At 44.5% G+C, this 21,398-nt stretch overlaps 1 protein-coding gene across 2 annotated transcripts in view; it reads left to right on the top strand.

The window, feature by feature from the left end:
* The window catches only part of LOC140297040 (nck-associated protein 5-like), a 134,541-nt gene that overhangs the window by 83,841 nt on the left and 29,302 nt on the right, over positions 1–21,398 (top strand). For both annotated transcript variants that reach the window (XM_072379738.1, XM_072379739.1), the window contains 3 exons: positions 1,626–1,759; positions 15,927–16,017; positions 19,599–19,778. In XM_072379738.1, coding sequence (XP_072235839.1) covers positions 1,626–1,759; positions 15,927–16,017; positions 19,599–19,778 — 405 coding nt within the window. The remainder of the gene's footprint in view (positions 1–1,625; positions 1,760–15,926; positions 16,018–19,598; positions 19,779–21,398) is intronic.

Here is a 21,398-nt window from a genome sequence, read left to right on the forward strand (position 1 = left end):
GGGGTGATTTGCTCAGCACATGAGCGGATGGAGAGGTAGACCCCCTAAAGATGAGGTCTCAGGTGGGAGTATTGACTCTGCTTGTCATGGGTAAAGAGATCAGACTCTCGACAGTCTCTGTGTACAGTTTCTGTGAGAACTCCTGCCAGTGCAGGTGATGAACGAGCGATGACATCATCGATTTCTGACGTCTTTGGATTTTGAAATTGCATTCCGAGTAGCGTAAGGCTACAGAGAGCTGTGAAATATATTAATCATTATTTGTATAATCTTATTAGGATCTACTCATATCGACAGAACTGACTGGCTCTCCTAATCAGTGTTTTCCCTGTTGCACTGACATTGCTACTGTCTGTAGCAGACCAGAGTGGACAAATAAAACTCCAGAAGAGGTAGAGGTCAGCCAATTTTGTGCTACATGCTTGGGGAATGCAGGGGGAAGTCAAGCATCCCTGGACAAAGCCAGTAGAATAGGGTGGAGTTGGACTCTGACCATTTAATCCCAACTTCTGTGATGTCATTGGTTTAAATCTTGGATTTCTGGTGCTGTTAAACACCAGTTTGATCAGTTTCCTCTTGAATTTGGGCTTTCAGACGGCACACAGAAGTCTGTTGTGATTTGGTTGGTTGTAATCTGCAACTGCGCCACTAGATGTCACTATATCCAGTAAAGAAATGCTCCTTTAATACTCTTTGGAGGGAAAATGTCTGTCTGATTTTGACAGTCGATCGCTCATATCTTAAGTAAAGCAACTGCTTTGTCATAAACTGGCAGCAGCAGTGGGTTCCAGGTTGCTTTTTTGCATAAACTGCCAGACTGAATCTGTTTGCTAAGATTCTCAGCCTTGCTCCACACTCCTCTGCAACTTTGTCTGGAAGAAAGATGAAAAAAAACTCACTTGTGATGCCAAACGTTGCTCTTCTGGGAGGGAGCGAGCCAGCACTGCGCCACAGGCGAGGACGGGTCTCTTTTGGGAGCCAGTGGCCGAGGCCGTCGGAGAGAGAGGAATCCAATTAAAGACTGTCGTTTTGGGATTGTCTTTGGTGGAAAAAGACCAGATAAAACTGGATTTGCGTGACCTTGCGATGAGGTTTTACCGTGAGGTGAACGGGACTAACTCAGCTAATGCAAAATATCCTTAAAGTTAGCTTAAAACTCCTTAAAAGTGTAGATCAGAAGCATGGGATGAATATAATTTGCCTTGGTGGTTTTGCTGCTAGTTATTGAGCTCTAATTTTACATATTAGTTTTAAACAAAATCGAACCTCTGTGACTGCCTCCTATTGATGGGCTCTTTCCCCCCTCAATCCAAAGTCTATCAATAATGTGAAAGCAAAGCCAATGTGGCAGCTTAAATGCCACCATGCCTTTACGCCCTTATTTTCTTTCACACCTGAAAAAAAGGTCAGAAAGTTATCTGGGGAACCTTTCATCACATATGTTTTAGTGATTATCACCTTTCTCCAAGGAGGGTTCGGAGATCAGGCACGGTCCACGGTGAGAAATGACCTCTGAGCTGTTCGGGGGGCCATTAATATGGCAGGCGACTGACTCAAAGACGACCTTTATGGCCTTTTAAGAGGAAAAGCTCACCCATTTTCTTTGTGTTTCTGTGTGTCCGCAGCGAGAAAAGCTGATCCACGAGTTAGAGGAAGAGCGACGCCTGCGACTGGAGAGTGAGAAGCGTCTCCGGGAGGTGACGGAGGAGTCAGAGCTGGGACGAGCGCAGATGGTTTCACTGCAGCAGCAATTCTCCAGGTGAAAACCCCCTTTTTTTTTTTGTTGCATTTATTAGATGCAAAAAGTTGCATCTAATAAGGTATGGACGATCAGTGCTGCTCAACACTGAACTGTGTACAAAATGTGCTCTGAAAACTTTCATGGTGTATATCCAATCCCAACAGAAACGCTGCGGAAGTTTCCCAGTTATTTCAATTTTTTTTCAAACAGCCGAGCAGACATACATCAATATAGAAACTCGATGCATGTATGAGGGCCACGGTGAGTCCATAAGCTTTTAAAATGGTGACCTCAGATGCTGCATTCCCATTTCCTGCCACTAAAGTGGAGCTCATCAAAGTACTCCACCTGCCATCTGCAACAAATTGTAATCAGCGAAGAAATGCACTTAATCACTCAGAGATGTTTTGCTTAATAGAGACTCCTCCGCATTACTTAGCTCTTAAAAGGACAATTGTTTGAGTAATGTAAAAGCTGTGGAATTTGAGTAGGTTTTCTTTGGAGTTTACAGCTCAGAGATGACAAGTCTGTCTGAAAAAGTCTGATGCAGGCTTCCAGCTGAAAGATTCTCTTATTGTTGTATTTCAGAGTCTGAGAGTGCTGAGAATGCTTGTCTCCTTTTGTACTCCACGGGACCTTGGACAGCAAAGAGCACTTTCGTCCGCTCGCTTCGTGCTCATAAAGCGAAGATGTCCTCAAAGTTCAATTTGAGATGTGCAACACTTGAAGCTCTCACATAGCCGCGTGAGGTTAGATACAAAAGGGGAGATGAATTAAGTAATGGACGTCCGCAGTCCAAACAGAAGAGATGGAAACAGATCAACTCAGACATTTAGTATCAAACTGAGTCACAAAGAAACTTAACAACTGTGACAAAAGCAGCTGAAGGCCTCTCACTTCTTCTGATGTCAGCACTCGTCCATCTATCAAAGTGTGAGAACATGGCATTCAAGCACGAGATCCCATCTTTGAGGCATGGTGGTGGTAGTATTATAGTTTGGGTCGGTTTTGCTGCATCGGAGCCAGGATGACTGAGGAATTTTGTGAGTTAGTTCAGGGGTGGAGTGGCTCGGAGTTTAAGCTGTTCTGTCGTAAGAACGGACCAAAATCCAAGCTGATGTGCAGAACTGATCAGCAGCAGACACGTTTAGCTGCAGTTATGGCTTCGAAAGATCGCCACACTCAACAAGAAAAGCACTCAGATCTGTATAGTTGGAATGTTTTTCCCCTCAATAGATCAACAGTCAAGTTCAATGTTTTTGACTGACCTTCTCAAGCAGATTATCTCAGGACGCTTTAAATCACATTTATTTTTGCAGACATGTCGAAAAGTTAGAAAAAAAAGAGTCCATAACCCTGAAAATCAAATCCTGGCTCGCTTTACTCCTTTCCTCTTTTTTTTTATGCTCGTTCTATTCGCCTGACTACTTCAGTGATTTTTCTTTGACAACTTCACCCCGTCGTCCACAAAAGATCGACTGATTCGTTTGGTTTTTGCCTCGGGAGAAGGAACATATAAGCCGGGAGGTGTTTAAACGGGGCTCTGGGCGTTACTTTTGTAACCTTTGCTTTGCGAACCTGTCCTTGGCAGCACAGCTGCTGAAGTGTGACGGCGAATCAAGAGTGAGAGCCGGGTTGATGCCATAATTAGGCGATAGGCATTCAGTGCTTCACTTACGCGGGATTTCACATTAACTGCTTATCTTCTCATTAAGTTGGTGGAGAAAAAATCCTGTACATTTTAATGGTCCTAGTGTTATAGTGCAGATTAGGGGCAGAGTCACCGCCAGGGGGAAGGAATGAAATATTTAAGAACCGTTAGGAGGATTTATCATGTGTTAAAAATGTTCCATTGACGCCTCCGAATGTGGTGCAGCACGTTCAGGTTCACGCTCGAGAGCTGCAGGATTCATGAGCTTTTTCACGCCTTGTTTAAGGGGCCTGCAGCAGCCTTTTCTGAGGGGACTCATCCTATTTTCAGTTAACCGTCCTTCGTTTGGCGCGTCACGAGCAGGCCGTTCTGGAAGTGACCTTTTGATATGATCATTTATGGGTCTTTTTCAGCTGGTGGAGCAATTCAGTCGCAGGCGTATAAATCATAAGGGAGCCCCGCGTAAACCTGTCTGAACGAGTTTTTTTTTTATATTTCCTACGCAGCCGCTGCACCTGTCTGAATCCTCTGGTGGGGTTTAGTTGATGGCCAGGCAGAAGTAAGTCATTGTCTGCCGCTGTGTGCACGGCACCGTGTTCCCTGCACGCGTTTAAAAGAAATTGCAATAATATTTGTGCAGGTACTCTCAGACGGTGGGGGTGATACAGAGTTAATAGATAAGGGCAGAGCAGGAGAGAGTATAGCAACTCCATTTGGTGTGGGAATGTTGAAAGCTTTACCCTGACTGCGTGAGACTGATGAATTTGTCGGGTCTGGCAGGGGTCGTCCAGATGGATGCTTCTCATTGGGGTGTCTGTGAATGTGGCTTCAAAACGCAGACAAAAGGTGTTCGGCCACCCTCTCGCTGCCAGAGTTCCGTGTCATACGTGCGTGCCGACATGAGCGGCTCTCCTTCCACAGCTCACACACACACGCAGCATCTCTTTCCTCCTCCACGCTGACAAGCTAACAGGATTCCAGCCTGACCGTTAACATCTTGATCTATGTTTGGGGCGATGCTAACGTGAGCGAGTGTCGATTGCGTTCACCTCTACCTGGCCCCTCGGTGGATTAACATGCTTACATGGCAGCCAAATAATCTGTGGCATCGGGCCCTGGTGGCAGATGGGACATCAGTGCGGTCACTTTAATTAGCGTCTTACAGGCCGGTAAAAAATAAGAAAAAAGGCCGGTGACCAGGCTGCTTTACTGACAAAAGTCTTCCCATGAACCTTTGCCCTCCATGTGCCTGCTGCTTGCTCTGCTGTTTTAGCTATTGGCTTATGCATATACCTCCCACACACGTGCACCGCTTCACATGCATGTCATCCAGCAGTTATTTGTATCTCTGCTTTAAGAGACAGTCATCCATATGTGCTGATTGATTTAGACATCGTATTTGTTGTGCATTAGGGGAATAGAAGCCTCAGCTCATCAGCGTGTCTTTTCTAAGATAACACCCGCAAATCATGTTAAGCGGACATCCAATCTTTCAGATCGACCACGATCCGTTTGACCTCAGGGGAGCGATTGATTTACGTGTTGCTAATTAATTGGGGCTGCGCTTTGAATCAGGGGAAATCAGGCCACGCTAAATTTGACGATAAGTGCCGGCAAACTGTCGCTATAAGAAATGCCGAACGGCTTTATTTTAGACACGGGTCCGCTCAGATTGATCTAAATCTCCTTATTTAAACTCAAACTGAAGTTGAATTGAGCTTGTTCAAGAGAGACGTGTGAACAAACAGCTGCATCCACACAAATAATGAGATGAACACCAGGAAATCTCTTGGCTTCCTTTCCTGAACTGGAACTCCTCTTTTTCTACTTTTCACGTCCTGGATCAGAAAGTCTGCTTTCTTTAAGCAACTGGCCACTTTGCTCCAGACATAGGTGTACAAAACTCTACATCCATTCTTCCTCACACACACACACACACCCTCCCCCAACCAGTTGGGCTCTTATCCTGTTGTGGGTCACATGCCCAGCCCCTCCTGATTTTGGTCAACCCCCCCCCCCCCACAAGGCTTCCCCACCGCGAGCAAGGCCTGCTGTCGTTAAACTCCAGCGGATTAGTGGGAGACTCAGCAGCCTCCTCGTCCCACCCTGGACGTCCCACAACTCAGACATTTAAGAGCCAGGCCAGGACAGCAGAGGAGAGGGGAGGCTGGTGGAAGGAAAAGATGGGGACACGGGCCACAACCCTCAACGGATGAAAAGAACATTGCATTTTAGAGAGAAATATTGTCGCTCAGGTGCATTTGGATGCCTTTCCTGTGAGGTCGGCGTCGAGGCCTTGTCCACATCCTTTTTCAGCACTCAGGCAGGATGACTGGCAAGAACATGGAGACCAGCAGGAGCCTTGCATCTGGGCTGAGGATGAGACAGGCGGTTTCAAGGTAATAATGGGAAGAAGGCAAACTTTTTTTAGACTTCGGTGGCACTTGTTTAGTTTTCCCTCGCATGCATTTCGTTTTGCCTTCCACGCTAATCCTCTTAAATTCATTATTACATTAGTCATTAGTCTGCCGGTTGTGGAGCTTAACCTCCAGAGAGGAAAAAGTAGAACGCGTTGGCATATAGGAGCTCAGGTCTGAGATGTTGATTGATGCCTTTTTTTGTTTCGTTTGATTGTTTTGCTGTTTTCCATTTGCCAAGACGTTTTTCTTAAGGGGCTGATTGGAAATGGATTGACTTTGTTTGACTCTTTCTCCGGTTTGAACCATTGTCACGTAAGAACGCACGCACCGTCAAAAAAACCGAGGCGTTTACGGCCAGCCCGCTCCACTTGACTTTGAATCATTGCCGTCTTGAAGGGCCCTCTTCGCGGCAGGATATGGGAGACTTACAGCTAGACTAACAACAACAGCAGACGACGACGGCTGCCTGCAGATTTATAGCTCGGTGTTCCTTCTGCGCATTACTCGGGGTGTGCGAGGGCATGTGTGGGAATCTGTGTGTGTTTATAAGTCGGGCGCAGATGATGTAAACAGGCAGGAATGGCTTTTCAAGTCTGGACGTGTTGTTTGGACGGTCACGCTCAGGTTGATCCCTCCATAGTCCGCAGGGTAAAGTTTCAGAGCTGCGTACTGTAACTATTCATGTGCTACTCTCATTACCACTGCAGCGGCGGGCCGCGCAGCTGGGCCAACGCAGGCTAACACACTCTAAGAGGAAGCTGTTTGCAGATCAATGCCCACCCGGCTAATCGTCTAAGCATCCAGCCCGGGCCTGGACCAAGTGTTTTAGTTCCAAATGGCCCCTCCTCTGGATGCCCCAGCGGCTGCAGGGTTGGCTCGGATGAATCAGGCCCCTGTTCGCAACGACACATCTGGGGTCATTAACAGGATGGGGGAGGAGGGATCTGTCTTTTGAAGTTACTTCCTTATGGAAGCATGGCTGTTAAATAGATAATAGGTGTCTGGACTATTTTGGGAGCAGCTCATATTTAAGGGATTTATTGGTCCATTTCAGCCCTGCCTTTTAACTTTCAAATTTGAAAAGGGAATTATGGCTGATTGAGCTTAATTTGGGTCATTCTGCTCTATCACTTGCACAAAATTACCAGCTCTCAAAAGGCCTTTGGCCAATATTTCTTTAAGGGGGCGCTCCCCTACTAAGGGCCACACTAGGTTCGTGTGTCAGACCTTTTTCTTGATCGTAACTGTGTCAGACCATCATAAACGCTTGCGTGCACATGTTCCACATCGCTAACTTCCGCCTTGGATTAAACATGCTGGTTATGATGTTTGCAGGCTGTCGAAAGAGGTCAGATTACAAGCTTCTGCGGAAGTAGGGCATCCATCCTCGCATCGGGGCAGCGCGCCGGCTTTTTCTGGCTTGTGTCGCTGGCACTCGCAGATTGTAGCCCAAAGCCAAACAACATGTAACTGACCTTATCGTTGTGGTATAGATCTGGTTTTCTGGCGGCTGCCCGTGGCTGACACATATACACAGCTGCAGCACTTATGTCTTATATAACCTAATAGTTTCCGAGCAACAAAGAGACATTACGGCGGAAAATGCCAGTCGCCTACTTAGTCGCTGATCCTGGAGTTCTATGGAGACAGCTGAACAGAAAGGTCTCTTTCTCCAAAGTGTGTTTCAGTCACTCTGGAAATGATCAAACCTAAGAATGAATAGAGATAACTTTCACTTGTGGGAAGACTCTTGGAATTCCCACTCAAATTCAGCTAGTTCTACTGGCCTTAAATGTTTGGTGAGATCGGTCCTCCTTTCAAAATCTCATCATTTTATCCCGTGTTGCTGCCCTTTTGGGGCAGTCTGAGAAACATGTGGAACAATCTGAGCTTCGGGCTGCCATTGGTTGCGTCGGTGCTGTTGTTGGGTCATTCAGCTTTGCAGGCAGAAGTCACGCTGGACTAAAATCTGCTTTGTGGCGGACAGAAATTGAGCGTTTAAGTGTTTTAAAAATAAAAAGATTGCCTCATGCAGCTGTTATTTGTGTTTTTCACATGCACTATTTGCTTTTTACAGCTTTTTGCTTTTTTTTTTAGCTTTTTTGCCACGTTGAATACTCTAACTTCTTCCAGCAAATGGATCTTTATGTGCCAGCATTAATAACATATTGAGCTGCCTCGGGAAATGACTCGGGCCTCTAGAGGTGTCTGGTACTTGGACACTGGGAAGCTGATGCTTTGGGCCCTGTTTTTATGTGATGGGGCATCAGTGAATCAGACATTTTGAGATCTTAGTTTAAAGTACCAGTCGACACATTTGTCTCTCTTCCTGAGCAGCTTTTGGGGTGAGGTGGTTCACATCGTCCAGCACAGGGAGTCAGATTTTAGGTGTGTGTCAAAGTAACATCCACATGAATGCTGAAGACGATTAATTTTTACCCAATTAATCACTTGATCAACAACTTGTTTAATTGACTTAACTTGGTTGGGTTTTACCCACCATCTTCACCCCATTTCTCTAAATCCTGACCCCCTCCCAAGCTTCCAGATGACCCTGTTTGGGAGACATTGAGGCTCCTGCTGTCATCATGACTAAGGTCTCCCACTGGGATGTCTGTATCTCTGTCTCTGTCTCTCTCACACATGTGGAAGGCACATGTTTGGAACTCATTGAGGAGATGCTTACAGACTCTCAAGGGCCAGTGGCTTCCTCATTGTTAACTGCTGCCTTTGACCAGACGTAAACATGTGGGACAGCCGACATGAATTTACACTCTAAATCCTTTCGAATGCAGTAAAACTTCCTGAGGGATGAATGAAAAACGGACATCAGATCCACTTCATACGCCCCTTTATATTTATACTCTTTACAGACTGGTCTTGGTTTCTCATAAAACCAGCTTGCTGTCCTTCTAGTGTTGTAGTTTCAATGCTTTTTAAGAAATATTTACCTCGTGATGCAGATGAAATAGGCCCTTTTATTAGATTTTGACCTCTGACATTAAAGAGGCGTCCTGTGTAACAGAACTCACTTTGTTACAGGAGCTAGTCAACAAATATTGGGATGAAATATGACTGTCTAAGCACACTAAACACTGCTGCCCCCTGATCCCTGCCATGTGTGTCTTGTTGTTAAGGTTAAAGGTCGCTGTTGAGAGTCAGTGGTCACGAGGGCGCGGACCTTTGTAATGCTACTCCGCTGTAACACACTTGACTGAAGTGTATGACTTTTACAGCTCTAAAATGGAGCAAACCTTCCACCGAAAGCCTCCAGTTCGGTCCCACAGAGTTTTGTTTCTCTGACTGATCTGGGTCAGAAAGGGTCTCCTTGCATGTTTTCTGCAAAACAGCTCTAAGAGGATAAGAGTGGCTTAGCGCTGGGTTAAGCTAGGCAATCACCCGGTGGGCGTACATAAGTGATTTGCTGGAAAGGAGTTTGAGAAGAAGAATGGAATATTTCTGTGCTAAAACGGACAGTTTTGCAGGGGTTTGTTGAGTGCGGGATAAGGCGATTGTGGCTGTCGATGAAGCAGTCACGAGAGGCCCCCCGATGGCCTCGATTCGGCCGCACAACCAGGGTGATTGTTCTCCCTATCACTTCCCCAGCTTTAGGATATTACAGTTGTTCACCAGTCAAATCTGATTAGAAGGTTTCGGTCAAACCTGAACCTCTGACAGCGCTGGTAAAGTGAGAAAAGCGGAAAAAAGCTGAGGCGTTTTCGGCGTTTGGCATATTGAGACTTTCGTTAGAAACTCCTATGGTAAAAACTCCATTTGTGCTTTGTATTCTGAGGCCTAAAGAAGCATGTTTTCTGTGTGTAAGCACCATGTTTCTTGTCTAAAAAGTCAGAATAAAGACGAAATGTTGCTTATGAGCTGCTGCCAAGGAATGCTGGCAGCCTGAACCATAGCACCGGCAAACATGCACGAACAGAGTGGAAAAGAAAAGCTTTTGAAAACTGTGTTATTTAAAAGTGGCCCATTTGGAAAGAGGAGCGCTGACAATGGTGAGGAAGCTGAGATGGCCTGCAGAGATCATGCAGCGAGTGTGCTGGCATGCGGCTTTTGTGTTGGCTTTCCTCGCACAGAAAGTGTTGATTTTCGCAAAGCCTCTTAATCAGCAGTAAAGACCCACACAACTATGTGCACGTACACACACGGACTGACAACACAGGGGGATCCCTGTCCTTAGGTTTGCTTCATCCAAGCAAGTCCATCCCCGATTCCCCCTTCTGATCCAAGACTACCGGCGCTCTTGTCTCCCAGCAGGGGCCCTTCTCCTTTAGAGAGGGCTTAACGCGGGACATATGGGAAAGTCTTTGCCTGCCAGATCACTGTCTGTGCACAGGACTGGTGGTGGATAATGACACGCTGGAGACTCAGCAAGTAGAAAATGAGAACAGGAGATCTGCTGTCAGGCGGCTGACTCGCTAACCCGGCCACGGGACCGACGATGCTGTCTGTCGATTGAGCAGAAAAGCACTCAGGCTTATATGATGACTGCATGGCCTATTTTAACCTAGAGACCCACATTTCACCAGTCACGTCTGGGTCAGTGTATGGCTGCACTGTGAGAGCAGAGTGCCCGGTTTGTTCAGTCGGATGTCTCTGCACATGGATGTCTGCACGGTATTTCTGACTTTTTTCAAGAGAAATGGTGGAGTCAAAAGTGGAGAAAAACTCCAGATGGGGTAAGTTTGGTGCTCACGTTGCTTTGATCCTTTCCAGGTCTGTGAAGGAATTTGTCAGGGAGCTACTGGAGAGTCGGTGAACAGAAATAGAAACGCCTCTTTTTGAAGTCTTGGTGTCATCGGGGCTTTTGACAGCTGAATGGTAAAGAGGGAGAAGAAAGGAAGTCTCTCATTTGTTAGCTGCTGGTTTTTAGCAGACGGCTCCGTTTTCACCTTGTATTGCCCTGCTGTGTTACCATGATGCATCGCTTTGTTCACCTTTGCGAGTCGCCGTCCCACAACCGCCACTTTGGCGGGCCGCAGTCGTGTGCTTTTTGCATCTGAGCGAGAAGGAGAGGGGCGTATTTGCCTGAAAAACATTAAAGCTCATGGCTGAAAATTGATTGGACCCTTAATTGTATTTCCTGGACTGCTGACGTTTGTAATGCAGCTCGTGTGGCTCAAGGGTCAAAAGAGTCAGAACTGGCTGTCGTCCCCTCCCCCCCTTTCAAAATATACACACTCATTCGTCCTTTCTTTGCTCTCTCCTTCCCTGAGTGATGCATTCAGAAGGTCGCTGGCAAGCACTTCGAGATTAATCACGCTATCACACTGAGCAAGACTGTTTTTTTAATGTTAAGTAATGCTCCGCCGTCTGAGAATTATACTCCATCCATCATAAGCATTTAGCACACTGTCTCTTACATGTAAATGGGTTTGAGGTAGCTGAATTTACAGTAATGACAAATTAGTGTTGATCTAAAGGATGTCTTGCTGGGAGCTTGGCCAGCTGTGCACTTAAATTTGAATTTGCTGCTCTTGAAACACACACTGGAATGACAATTTTCATGACAACAGTCATGCCCGGCATGCAACTTTACAGTTAAATTCCCTTTAAGGCAAGTTCAAGGTGTTTTCACATGAAGGTTTTTGCACTTTACATAATTCACACATCAATTTCTGCCGTGACAATTGCCCTGACTCATCCTGTACTTGGTGGCTCAAATATTGAATTTTCGTTTAGCTTGTGTGAAATGAAGTTGACCAGTCGAGGACGCTGGGCTTTTCCGGAGGGGTGGGACCTCCCTAATGTCTGTTTTTTTTCTTGTAAATGCGATTGTTGAATAAATAACAATAGATAACTTTAGTTTATCTGCAAAATGTCAATGAAATACAGGCTTTGTAGTAAGCAGGTTTATGAACATTTACTGAAAGATTCTCCATTTCACAGTAGTTGGGTTTGATTCGCTCACGAAGCAAATCTGAAGCAATCTGTCGTCCTTTGGCTTGTTTGATGTGAAAAAACTGGGCTGTGTTGTGTCTCCTGAGGGTGACAGTATAGTCTATGTTGCGTGATGTTGTAGTTCAGTAGAAGAAGTAGTAGCCATAACTGGATATAAACCCTCTGATGGGCATCAAGTCTGCTTCCAAACAGGCAAAAAATGACCTTAAACAAGTGTAATTCTGCTGCTCTTCCTATTTTATATCCACTGTGATATAGTGGATATAGTTTTGGTGGTGTTTTACTATTATTTTGCATCCATATCTTATGCATTTTAACACATTTGCGCATGCATTTTCACACCACTACCACTTCTTGAAATGCATTAGTTTATAAAAATGCCCTCTTTTCGATAATTTGCCCTTTGTTTGACCATTTGCAGACTTAATAATGTTGCATCTGTTATTAGTTGGAAGATTTTTTTGAATGCCATGAAGTTATCAAATACAAATTCAGAGTGAAAAATAAGTTCACTGAATTAACTTCTTTCCATTTCTTACTAACTTCTAAATCACTCGCCACCACCTCTAATCTTCGAAGCTCTTTCCCTCCCGTCAGAAAGGACCAGAATTTGTCCGGTGAGATGCCGAGTCTGTGCCTTCAGTGACAGGAACCTTTGGCGGCAGAATGAAAAATGAGGCAGGTCTGTTTGGAAGCACAAAGAAGCTCTTTCAGGTGTGCAGGAATGCCACAGATCCTTAAAGCAGGAGTGCACCATCCAGATGCTTCCCCACCCTCATTATTCCTCCTCCTGCCACAACACGAAGAAGCAGGCAGTCTGAAGCATTAAATAATTCTACACCATCCTGCCACTTAGTAATGGGAAGGTCATTGAGGAAATCTGTCTGCAGGTACAGTTGTGTATGCAGGGCCACACACGACTAAATAACAAATGCTGATTTAAGTCATCTTTAGGTGCAAGTTTTCCCTCATGTGCCTCTAGAATTATTTTGACTCCATCTGTTGACTGGCTTGGTGATGTTTTCATCTTAATTTAATTTGAAACCTTTTATATCTGTATCCATATACCTGTGCCGTGATAATACACGAAAAAAGTAAGAAACTGTGCCTATATCCGTGTGTGGTCACCTGCCTAAATCCCTGTAGTCCTAACACTATCCCTACTTTCAATACTGATCACGCCTGTCCACTAGTCCTTGACCCGGGGTTAGTGTCTCCAGACTTAAAAGCCATATCCAGCTACGTCCTCTTCGCTCTATAAGTTGCTGATAAAGGCATTTAAAGCTAGAACTGGAGCAGTCTGTCGTCCTCTTTGTCAGTTAAGTCAGCAGCTAGCAGCCTGATTACAACCGGCTTTATGGCTGAGCCAGGACAGATGGTGTGCATATTGCACCGTTTTTACCCACTACCACTCATCCAGTGTCTATCAATGTTAAACGGGTGTACAGAATTGTATATAATACTATGTCTTTGAATGTCTTACATTCAAATTCTTCGATAAATTTGCAATTCCCTGCAGTACTTGCAAAGCTAATGGCATGGCTCAATCTTCTCAGATGATGAATTAATTATAAAAAAAATGTTTTGGCATTAGATAATCATTTTCAAACGAAACAACAAGATATAATGTGTTCATTAGTGAGATTTAGTCGTGCTGATTGACAGATTTTGAAATCTTGGGCCAAGAATTATGCTAGCTGTTCCTGGCTGTTCCAAGCTTTTAAGCTAGGCTAGCTAACCAAATGCTAGTGGGTCATTCACTTCAAGGCCCCTTAATACTTTTTGAAGTGTTGCCCTAAGAGCTAAATGTTATCCCTTTTGTAAGCCTCACAGTGGCTAACAATTCAGCAGGTACAGCAGTGCAATGCAGTACGGTAATGGAATCAATAAAGACAAAGATTTGTCGATTTTCAAGAATGAAGATCCTGTCAGTTTTCACTTTCTTGCAACCGGTTCTTTAATTCTGTGTTGCATTGAAAAAGTTCAAGCAAATCTCCACGTTATTTAGTCCTGCATTGCAGATATACAAACTACTAAAATACTTTTTATTCTATCTTATATTCCTTTGCACATGTGTTTAACGGGGAATATAACATTTATTGGTTATGTTAGACGTGTAGGAACTGTACCGTAATGTGCTTTGATGACTCCTCAGTATTCTATCTCTGTGATACCCACGTTCACCAACCACATTGTGAGAGTTTCCTGTGAAACCTACTGCAGTCCAAGACAACAGCTCTGCCAGTACCTTTATTAAGTTTGTTTGGTGTGGAAAAAGCAATAATATTTCTGCTTTCTTTTTTATTGCTTACCGAGTAAACTTAAAAAAACAAACAGAACTGAAATAAATTCGAAGTTTTCGAAGTTTGGTATTCCTCTCTAATGCAAATGGGATGTAACTTACTGGGTGATTCCTGCTCCAAAGATGACTCTTTTTCACTTTCTTTTTTTTTCAATTTGGTCACGTGAGCCCTTTTATTTATCCATCCATTTAAAAATTAAAAAAAAAAAGAAATTATTTTAAGAGCCATACCAGAGAGGATGGAGAACGGGATGGGGAGTGTCGTGATGTTCAGATCGTTCTTGACAATGTCAGGGCTCTTCTTCTGGCTGCCTGATCCACCCGCGCTCCCGAGTGTCAGTTTCATCTCATCACAAGAGCCGGGTGCAGCATTGTCTCACATGGCTTATCTGATGCTGTGTTAGCGGTACTTTGCTCTTATTTGGACAGAAATGGACCGGAGAGGGTTTTTTTTTCCACAAGCGCTCTTTGGCGCCTGTTTTGCATGCGCCTCGCGGTGTTAACTTCACGAAATAGAAGCGCAGATTGTTTTGAAAAGAGTCGGCTTTGAAGCTCAAGGTTACTCAGATGGTGTTTACCTCTGTGATTACACTTAATTCAAGCCATCAAGCAGACACTCATGCAGTGGACACACACCTATAAAATAGTGTACGCTACATCAAAAACGAGTACGTGTGCAGGTTTTGTATTCAGAAGCATTACCTGGAGAGTCAACAGTGCAGAAGTTTGATTTTAGCCAAAAGCAATGCAACCTATCCATGTTGCACCCCAGGTACAAACTCAGTCCCATTCTCTTCTCATTTTTTTACTGTAAGCCCATTTGTGTGCGTGTTTTCAAAAGCACACGAAAGTATAAAAGATAAAAAGAAAAAAAAAAAAAATTCCAAGTCTGGAGCGCAGTTATCCATATCAAAGGGCAAACATTTTATAAGACTAACGATCCAATTTCAGATGATTTCAGCTGGACTTCAGAGTCTGCTCATCACTTCAAAGCCGCTGGCAGCTCTGGCATCACATAGTGTCGGACATTTAAACGGAATATAACACCGAGGTGTGCTGGAAGAGTCGTGCTGGCTGCTCTGAGGCCGAGAGCACAAACAGGGAATGTTTGGAGGTTTGCATCACCGTTTGGCAAAATCTACAGCTTTCGCTTTAATATCTTTAAAAGCCATGTCTTGTGGAGTAATACATACAGTTTTTAATACCTTTTTGTTGGTTAGCTTCAAGGAAAGAACCGGTTTTGTGCTTTGAGCAGAAGCTGTGGTCTGGGATAAAATGACTGCTTCCACCATGAAGAAGTGCAAAACAATGACAATGAGATGCAAAGTTACTCAGACTTATCGTGGTGTATTACTTCCTGGACTGAAAGGACCTTTTGCAAGAGAGGTGCCAGTACACAGCGTTAAGCGCCACGATTATTTAGATGCACTCACATTTATATTGCTTAAACACACCCAAAGGTGCTGTCAGAGTTGGATTAATATTTTACTAATGCGTTCTGTGCACAATTCGTTCCCCAGCGTCATTCGGTCAACACTCTGCTTTAATACAAACTTCAAATGTCATGAGCATTCGTCGAGTGAGTCAAGTTTCATCCAACTACTTCAAGAGTCTCCATCACAGCAACTCCAAATAGAATTAGGAAGGAAATGAGCTCAATGGGCACAAAACGACTGCAGAAAAGACTCAAAAAAGTTACAAAATGGAAACTAGGAATGCCCTTATCACAATTTGTTTTGTCCTTTATACATTAACATTATTACATTTAATACCCCACACTGTAAATGACTAACACTTTAGCAGCTCTCCAGTGTATCAAGGAAGGAGACATTTGTTCACGCCGTTCCTAAAGTGGTTTTTAAAGTCGACTCAGAGCGATGATGTGCGTTGTGTGTGCAGGATGGAAGAGACGGTGCGGTCGCTGCTGCAGAATCAGGGCGTCCTGGAGCAGACCGCGGTGGACACAGAGGACATCATGAAGGCCTATAAGGTAAAAAACAACTCCGGTCAAAGCGACCCTGTTGCCTAAAGTGAAATAACTCCTGGGATTTAGCAGAGAAGAAGAAAGAATCATAGATTTTGGGATGACTTTTAGGATTCGCAGTTTGGACATGAACATGTTTCTTTGATGAATCTTCTTCAACCTGATGTTAGATGGTGCAACGTTATCTGACCGCGTCAACAAATGGGAAAGATGCTTTTGCCTCCAGCTACATGTGATGTAACGATATGTGGACTTGGAAAAAGCAGCAGCCATTTTCGACGATATCTTTATGAGGCTGCAGAAGCATGATTGCAAACAGAAATGGGCTGAAGCTTTGAAAAAAAAAAAAAAAACAAGCACCGTAAGATTAAGTGTCAGCGGCTCTATTGCCTATAAAGTGCACTGAGTGGAAGAGAAACATGAGATGAGCAGCCATGATGATGGCAGAAAGATGTTGGGAGGTGCAAACGCTTTATAATGAGAATATGGCTGGATGGACCAGTGCTATGAAATATATTTCAAATGGCTGCAATTTGTGATAATGCAGATATGTTCTGTGCGCACAAATGGTCAATTTGAGGAGAAAAAGTGTGTGTGTGTGTGTGTGTGGGGGGGGGGGGGGGTGTTTATGTGGGTCTTCGACGCAATTCCACCTCAACAATTGATTCAGTGTTAGATCATTTCAGCTGTCACATAAACCTTCATAGAGGCAAAATAACATGATTTCTCTTGACCATTGAACATTTAAAGACAATAAACTCTATATTTCTACAGTGATGTGCAGTGTGGGCTGCATCTAGACATTCTTTACCCCTATAATCCAACTGCCAAAGGGAATAAACATGGATAGTTATCATTCGATTCCCCTCTTTCTGAAAAACCGAGCTCCTTCCACGCAGTGACGGCTAATGCTGCATCCGTATTCTGTGTATTCAGCAGACAAACTCAATAACTTGAAAGGGCAGCGCAAGGGACAAGGTTCCCTCCCCGCTTCCACAACAAACTTATTACTGAGCCCTTCACCGCTGCCCGATGAGCCATCTCTGCAAGCAAACCGGCCAAACAAAAGCCAAAACAAAGCCGTGACTATAAAGTATCGCCTTGGCCGCGATTGTCTGATGGAATCGAGCAAGATTGAAAACCTAATATGTGAAAACAAAGTGCCTCTGAAGGGCTCTCATTAGGCAGAAGAGGTAGCGTCTTCTGAGCAGTATTTGGATACATAAAGCCTGAGCTGCAGCCATTCATCAGTGTTCCTGCAGCACATTAACAAAAGGTATCTTCAGGTTTGACAGTTGTGTGTCAAAGCCCAGCGAGGGATGAACAATTTAATGCATGTGCACCATGATATATGGCGCACTCTGTGACATTTACCACTCTTTGTAGTTCTAACAACAGGGCAGAAAAATCCTGCAGGAAGTTCAAATATATGTCATTTACATTTAATGAGTTTATTGAAAGAATGAGAAGTACTCGCATTCATTAAAAGTTTGCAGTCGAGCTGCTCATTTAATGTTCAGAGGTACAAGCACATAACGCATTCAAAAGTTGCTGAAATCAAAGACGGAATAACAATCATTTGACATGCTGCAGTAACTCGTTAGTTAAAGAGAATCCTGTCACTACAGGCTGTTTTCTTTCTTTACCACGACGCGAGCGGTCCTATTCACGAATTAAGCATAAAAGAGAAAAACAGCCCTCAAACATCCACAGAGTGGAATGGAAGTGGAAGTGCATTAACCCCTCAGGCCCCCGGCAGTTTTCTTAAACTTTAACCTTAAAAAGGTTATCGATTTTTGTTAGTAACAAGTCCGCAACAAGTCCGTGGCGCCAAACTGAACAACACTGAGCTCTAATAGACACTTTGGAGAATTCAGAAGAGCAATAAATTCAGTGTCCCTATCACCATACCAGAGTTAATGTTAGCAAACTCACATTAAAACTCTAACTACCAACCTCATGATAACAAGGCTCTCAAAAGCTCTAAAAATTCTCCAGATCTACCAAATTAGTTTTAACATGAATAAGGCGAAACAAAAGGTATGATCATGGTTGATGCAGCTAGTAGCCTGCTAGGTCAGTAGGCCATACGTGGAAGCAGATGTGGTTCAAAAGGCTTCGAGGAAGAGGAGGTAAAAAAATTTTTTAAAAAAAGATTGTGAAAACTGATGCACAACAGCAGAAAAAAAGCAAATAAATCATTATGTAGCTGTGGATTAAAAATAAGTTGTACCAAAAACGAAAAGAAAATTATAAACGTGAGGGATCACAAGATGTTCAAGGCAAAATTCGTAACTTCAAAAGAAGGTGCTTGCGATTTGTTGGTCCATCCCTCTCTGCTGTGCTTCAGCTCTGCCTCCTAAGCCCCTCCCTCCAGAGGATCCTGTCATGCACACAGGCTGATGACCACAAAAGTCCTTGAATCTGCTTTAAACAACTGTTCAAATGACTTTCCAGATGGGAAAATCTCTCTGTAGATAAAGCGCTTACCACTCACTGAGTCGTAGCAGCGACCTTTTTTCTGCATCAGAGGTTTATTCCGAGACTAATGCCGCAACAAATAAGCAAGGAGTCAGAACCTAAAGGGGCATCTGGGGGGGGCTTCCCTTGAAAGTCCAACAACTAGAGATAAATATTTGAGCTAATCTCAAATGTGATCAGATGTGTGAACAGCTACATCGTATTTTTTCGTGGAACTTTTCCACCTGTAATGAGCAGTTCCACCTGTAATCGACCCGCGCTTGTTTGAACAAGAAAATTTACTTTTCTCGAATCTCTTCACTTGTTTCTTCCATAGCATTACCTCTTAAAGGCCTCAAATACATGCATATGTATGTGTCATCAACAAATCCGATACGTAGGGCGGTGTCACAACCACTCCTTAAGTCTTTCAAATGCAGAGAATAGTCAAGTTCAAATGCTTTCTTTATTCAAATTGTGTCAGGACTGTCTGTAATTATTTGTTTGAAACGACTCCAAAGCTGGAGTAATCCGTTTTTTTACAACAGCATTTCACGGCAAATCAGTGAACAGCTCCAGAGGCTCCAGAGATTCTTTGAAAAACACGAATAATCTCTTGACTGTCACTGCAACCTCGCTGATTTCTCTCTGCGGTTTGCTGGTTGCTAATCATTCGGTACCTAATTAGTCGCTAATTACCAGCCGTAATTAATGATCACAGATGCGAGAAAGCAGAAGAAACAAACACGAGAGACAGAAAAAGAGAGGATGAGGAAGGGGGGGGGGGGGGGGGGGGGGGGGACTGGATCCCCGAAATGCAGACAAATAAGGCCCTGAAGGTCACTGCCACTCTTTAGAAAACAAGTGAAACACGATTAGGGATTAGGGAATGTTTCGGAGCTCTGTTGTGGAAGCTGCCGTCCCATCTGCTGGTCTGATCCTCTCCCCTTTCTGTCTCTCACTTCCCTCCTTCCCCGTTTTTCATCTTACCCTGAAACATTTGTCATGTTGCCACTTTGAATGCCCCCTTCCCATCTGCTTGTTTTTTTTTTTGTGTGTGTGTCACCCCATTCCTCCTTCCTTTTACCCCTCACTCCTCTAACCTCGTCCCATTTTCTCCGCCCCAGGACAAACTGTCCGAGGAAGTGCGGAAACAGCACGATGAGCCAGAGGAGAAAGGCTCCCTGCCGGCGACCGAAGCGGAGCCTGACGCGGCGGCGACGGAGGACGCCGAGAACAACGCCAGCCAAGCAGAGGAGGACAAAGACAAAAGCAAGCTCCTTCTGGAGCGTCTCAAGGCCCTGGAGGTAGCGACCTCACCACCTACTCTTTTCACTATCTTAGAATTTCAATGTTTCCTCCTTGTCTGGCTACCTTTTTTCTCCTTTTATTCCAATCGTCTCTGCCTCTTTGCATCAGCACTTTTATCCAACCCTGGCTATCCTATGTGGCCAGACAGCCTGCCAGTTGTCAGGCTCCTTGCTCACTTGTGTCGGAAAGCGTGACAGCTCATCAAATCCTCCAGTTCTCTCCGTTTGGAGAGCAAAGACATCCTGTGGGAGTCACTGCTGGGGCCGCGGGGCTGTTCTACAGCTTTCGGTTTGTTTATCTCTGCGCTCTGGGATTTGTGCTGCACTCTGCCTCAAGCTCCTAAGAGGAAGTGCGAGCCACAGTGATCCAAAGCTGATTGTTTGTGCTGAAGCCACCGGACACACATCCTCCAAGATCTCCTCGGCAATTAAAGAGCTCAGACTTAATTAAAGTTGGGCCTTGCTGATTTATTCCTACGTGGCTTCATGTGGTTTCTTGGTGTTGATGAAGGCATGTGACATACCTTCCTACAAATCACTTACATCTTAATTCTGACATCTTAATTCAGAATGAAGGAAGAATCCCTGATAGAAAACGAAAGGCAAAGTGGGAGACAATTATCGGCCTCCTTTTTAGTGAGTTATCCTCCTAGCCTCGCCGAAAGCTTGGTCAACTCATCCCGGTGATCCATCTCCGCAGCACATTCCTTAAACATTGCATCTTAAATGGCTTTATCACAACTCATCTGCCATTTTTATCCCATTTGCCCGTGTTGGGTGATGGATGCACGGCCAGGCAAAAGCAGAGGGAGCAAAACTCAGGCAATACATCACTGCCCCACACTGTGCATAAAGTCCGCTGACACTAAGTAAGCTCTGCCCGGCTCGTGTTCCTGCAGCCCGGCTGATACCGCTCATTAGCTTGGCAGGCACGCACTGCAGTCTAGAACCGGGGGCCCGCACCAAGACGCCCAGATTTGGAGAGGAATGGATTTTTTTTTTAAGGACGGGATCAGAACGCGAATGCTCGAATCGCTCGCGAGTCCACATCGGATGATTTATAAACGCGCCGCACGATAAATCTTTTACACGGATCCAAGTTACCCCAAAGTAAAAAATTTGCGATCCGGCAGCAGAATTTGAAATGGCATTCGGCTGGGAACTGAATGAGCTGCATCGTTTCTTTCAAACATGCATATTTTTTGAACATGTGCTGTATATATATATATATATATATATTTATGTATGTGTGTGCGTGTGTCATTTTGTAATGTTTCAAACTGTGTTCATTTGTCGCACCCCTCAGGGCCAGATGTCACAATTCACAGCTAAATGCCAGAGCAGTCTCTGTTGTGATCTGCTTCATCGTCTTCATTTCCTGTTTTCAAAGACAGACTCGCCAGGTTTCACAGCTGGAGTACAGTTTGTGTCGTGTTCTGATGTCGTTACTGAGAAAGTTGGCATTTCAAGCGGTTGCCAAGGATTCGCCTCCGCTCACACATTCCCCCCTGGGGCTCTCGGTTTACTACCACTCATTCTTATCCAGTTTACGCCAGTGACACGAGCGTGACGCAGCGCCCGACTGAATCAGCGCACACTAAAAGGTCGTGTTCTTCT

The sequence above is a fragment of the Leuresthes tenuis genome, unplaced genomic scaffold (assembly GCF_036924035.1).
Source record: "Leuresthes tenuis unplaced genomic scaffold, fLeuTen1.0.hap1 SCAF_1, whole genome shotgun sequence".
In the NCBI taxonomy this organism is placed as follows: Eukaryota; Metazoa; Chordata; class Actinopteri; order Atheriniformes; family Atherinopsidae; genus Leuresthes; species Leuresthes tenuis.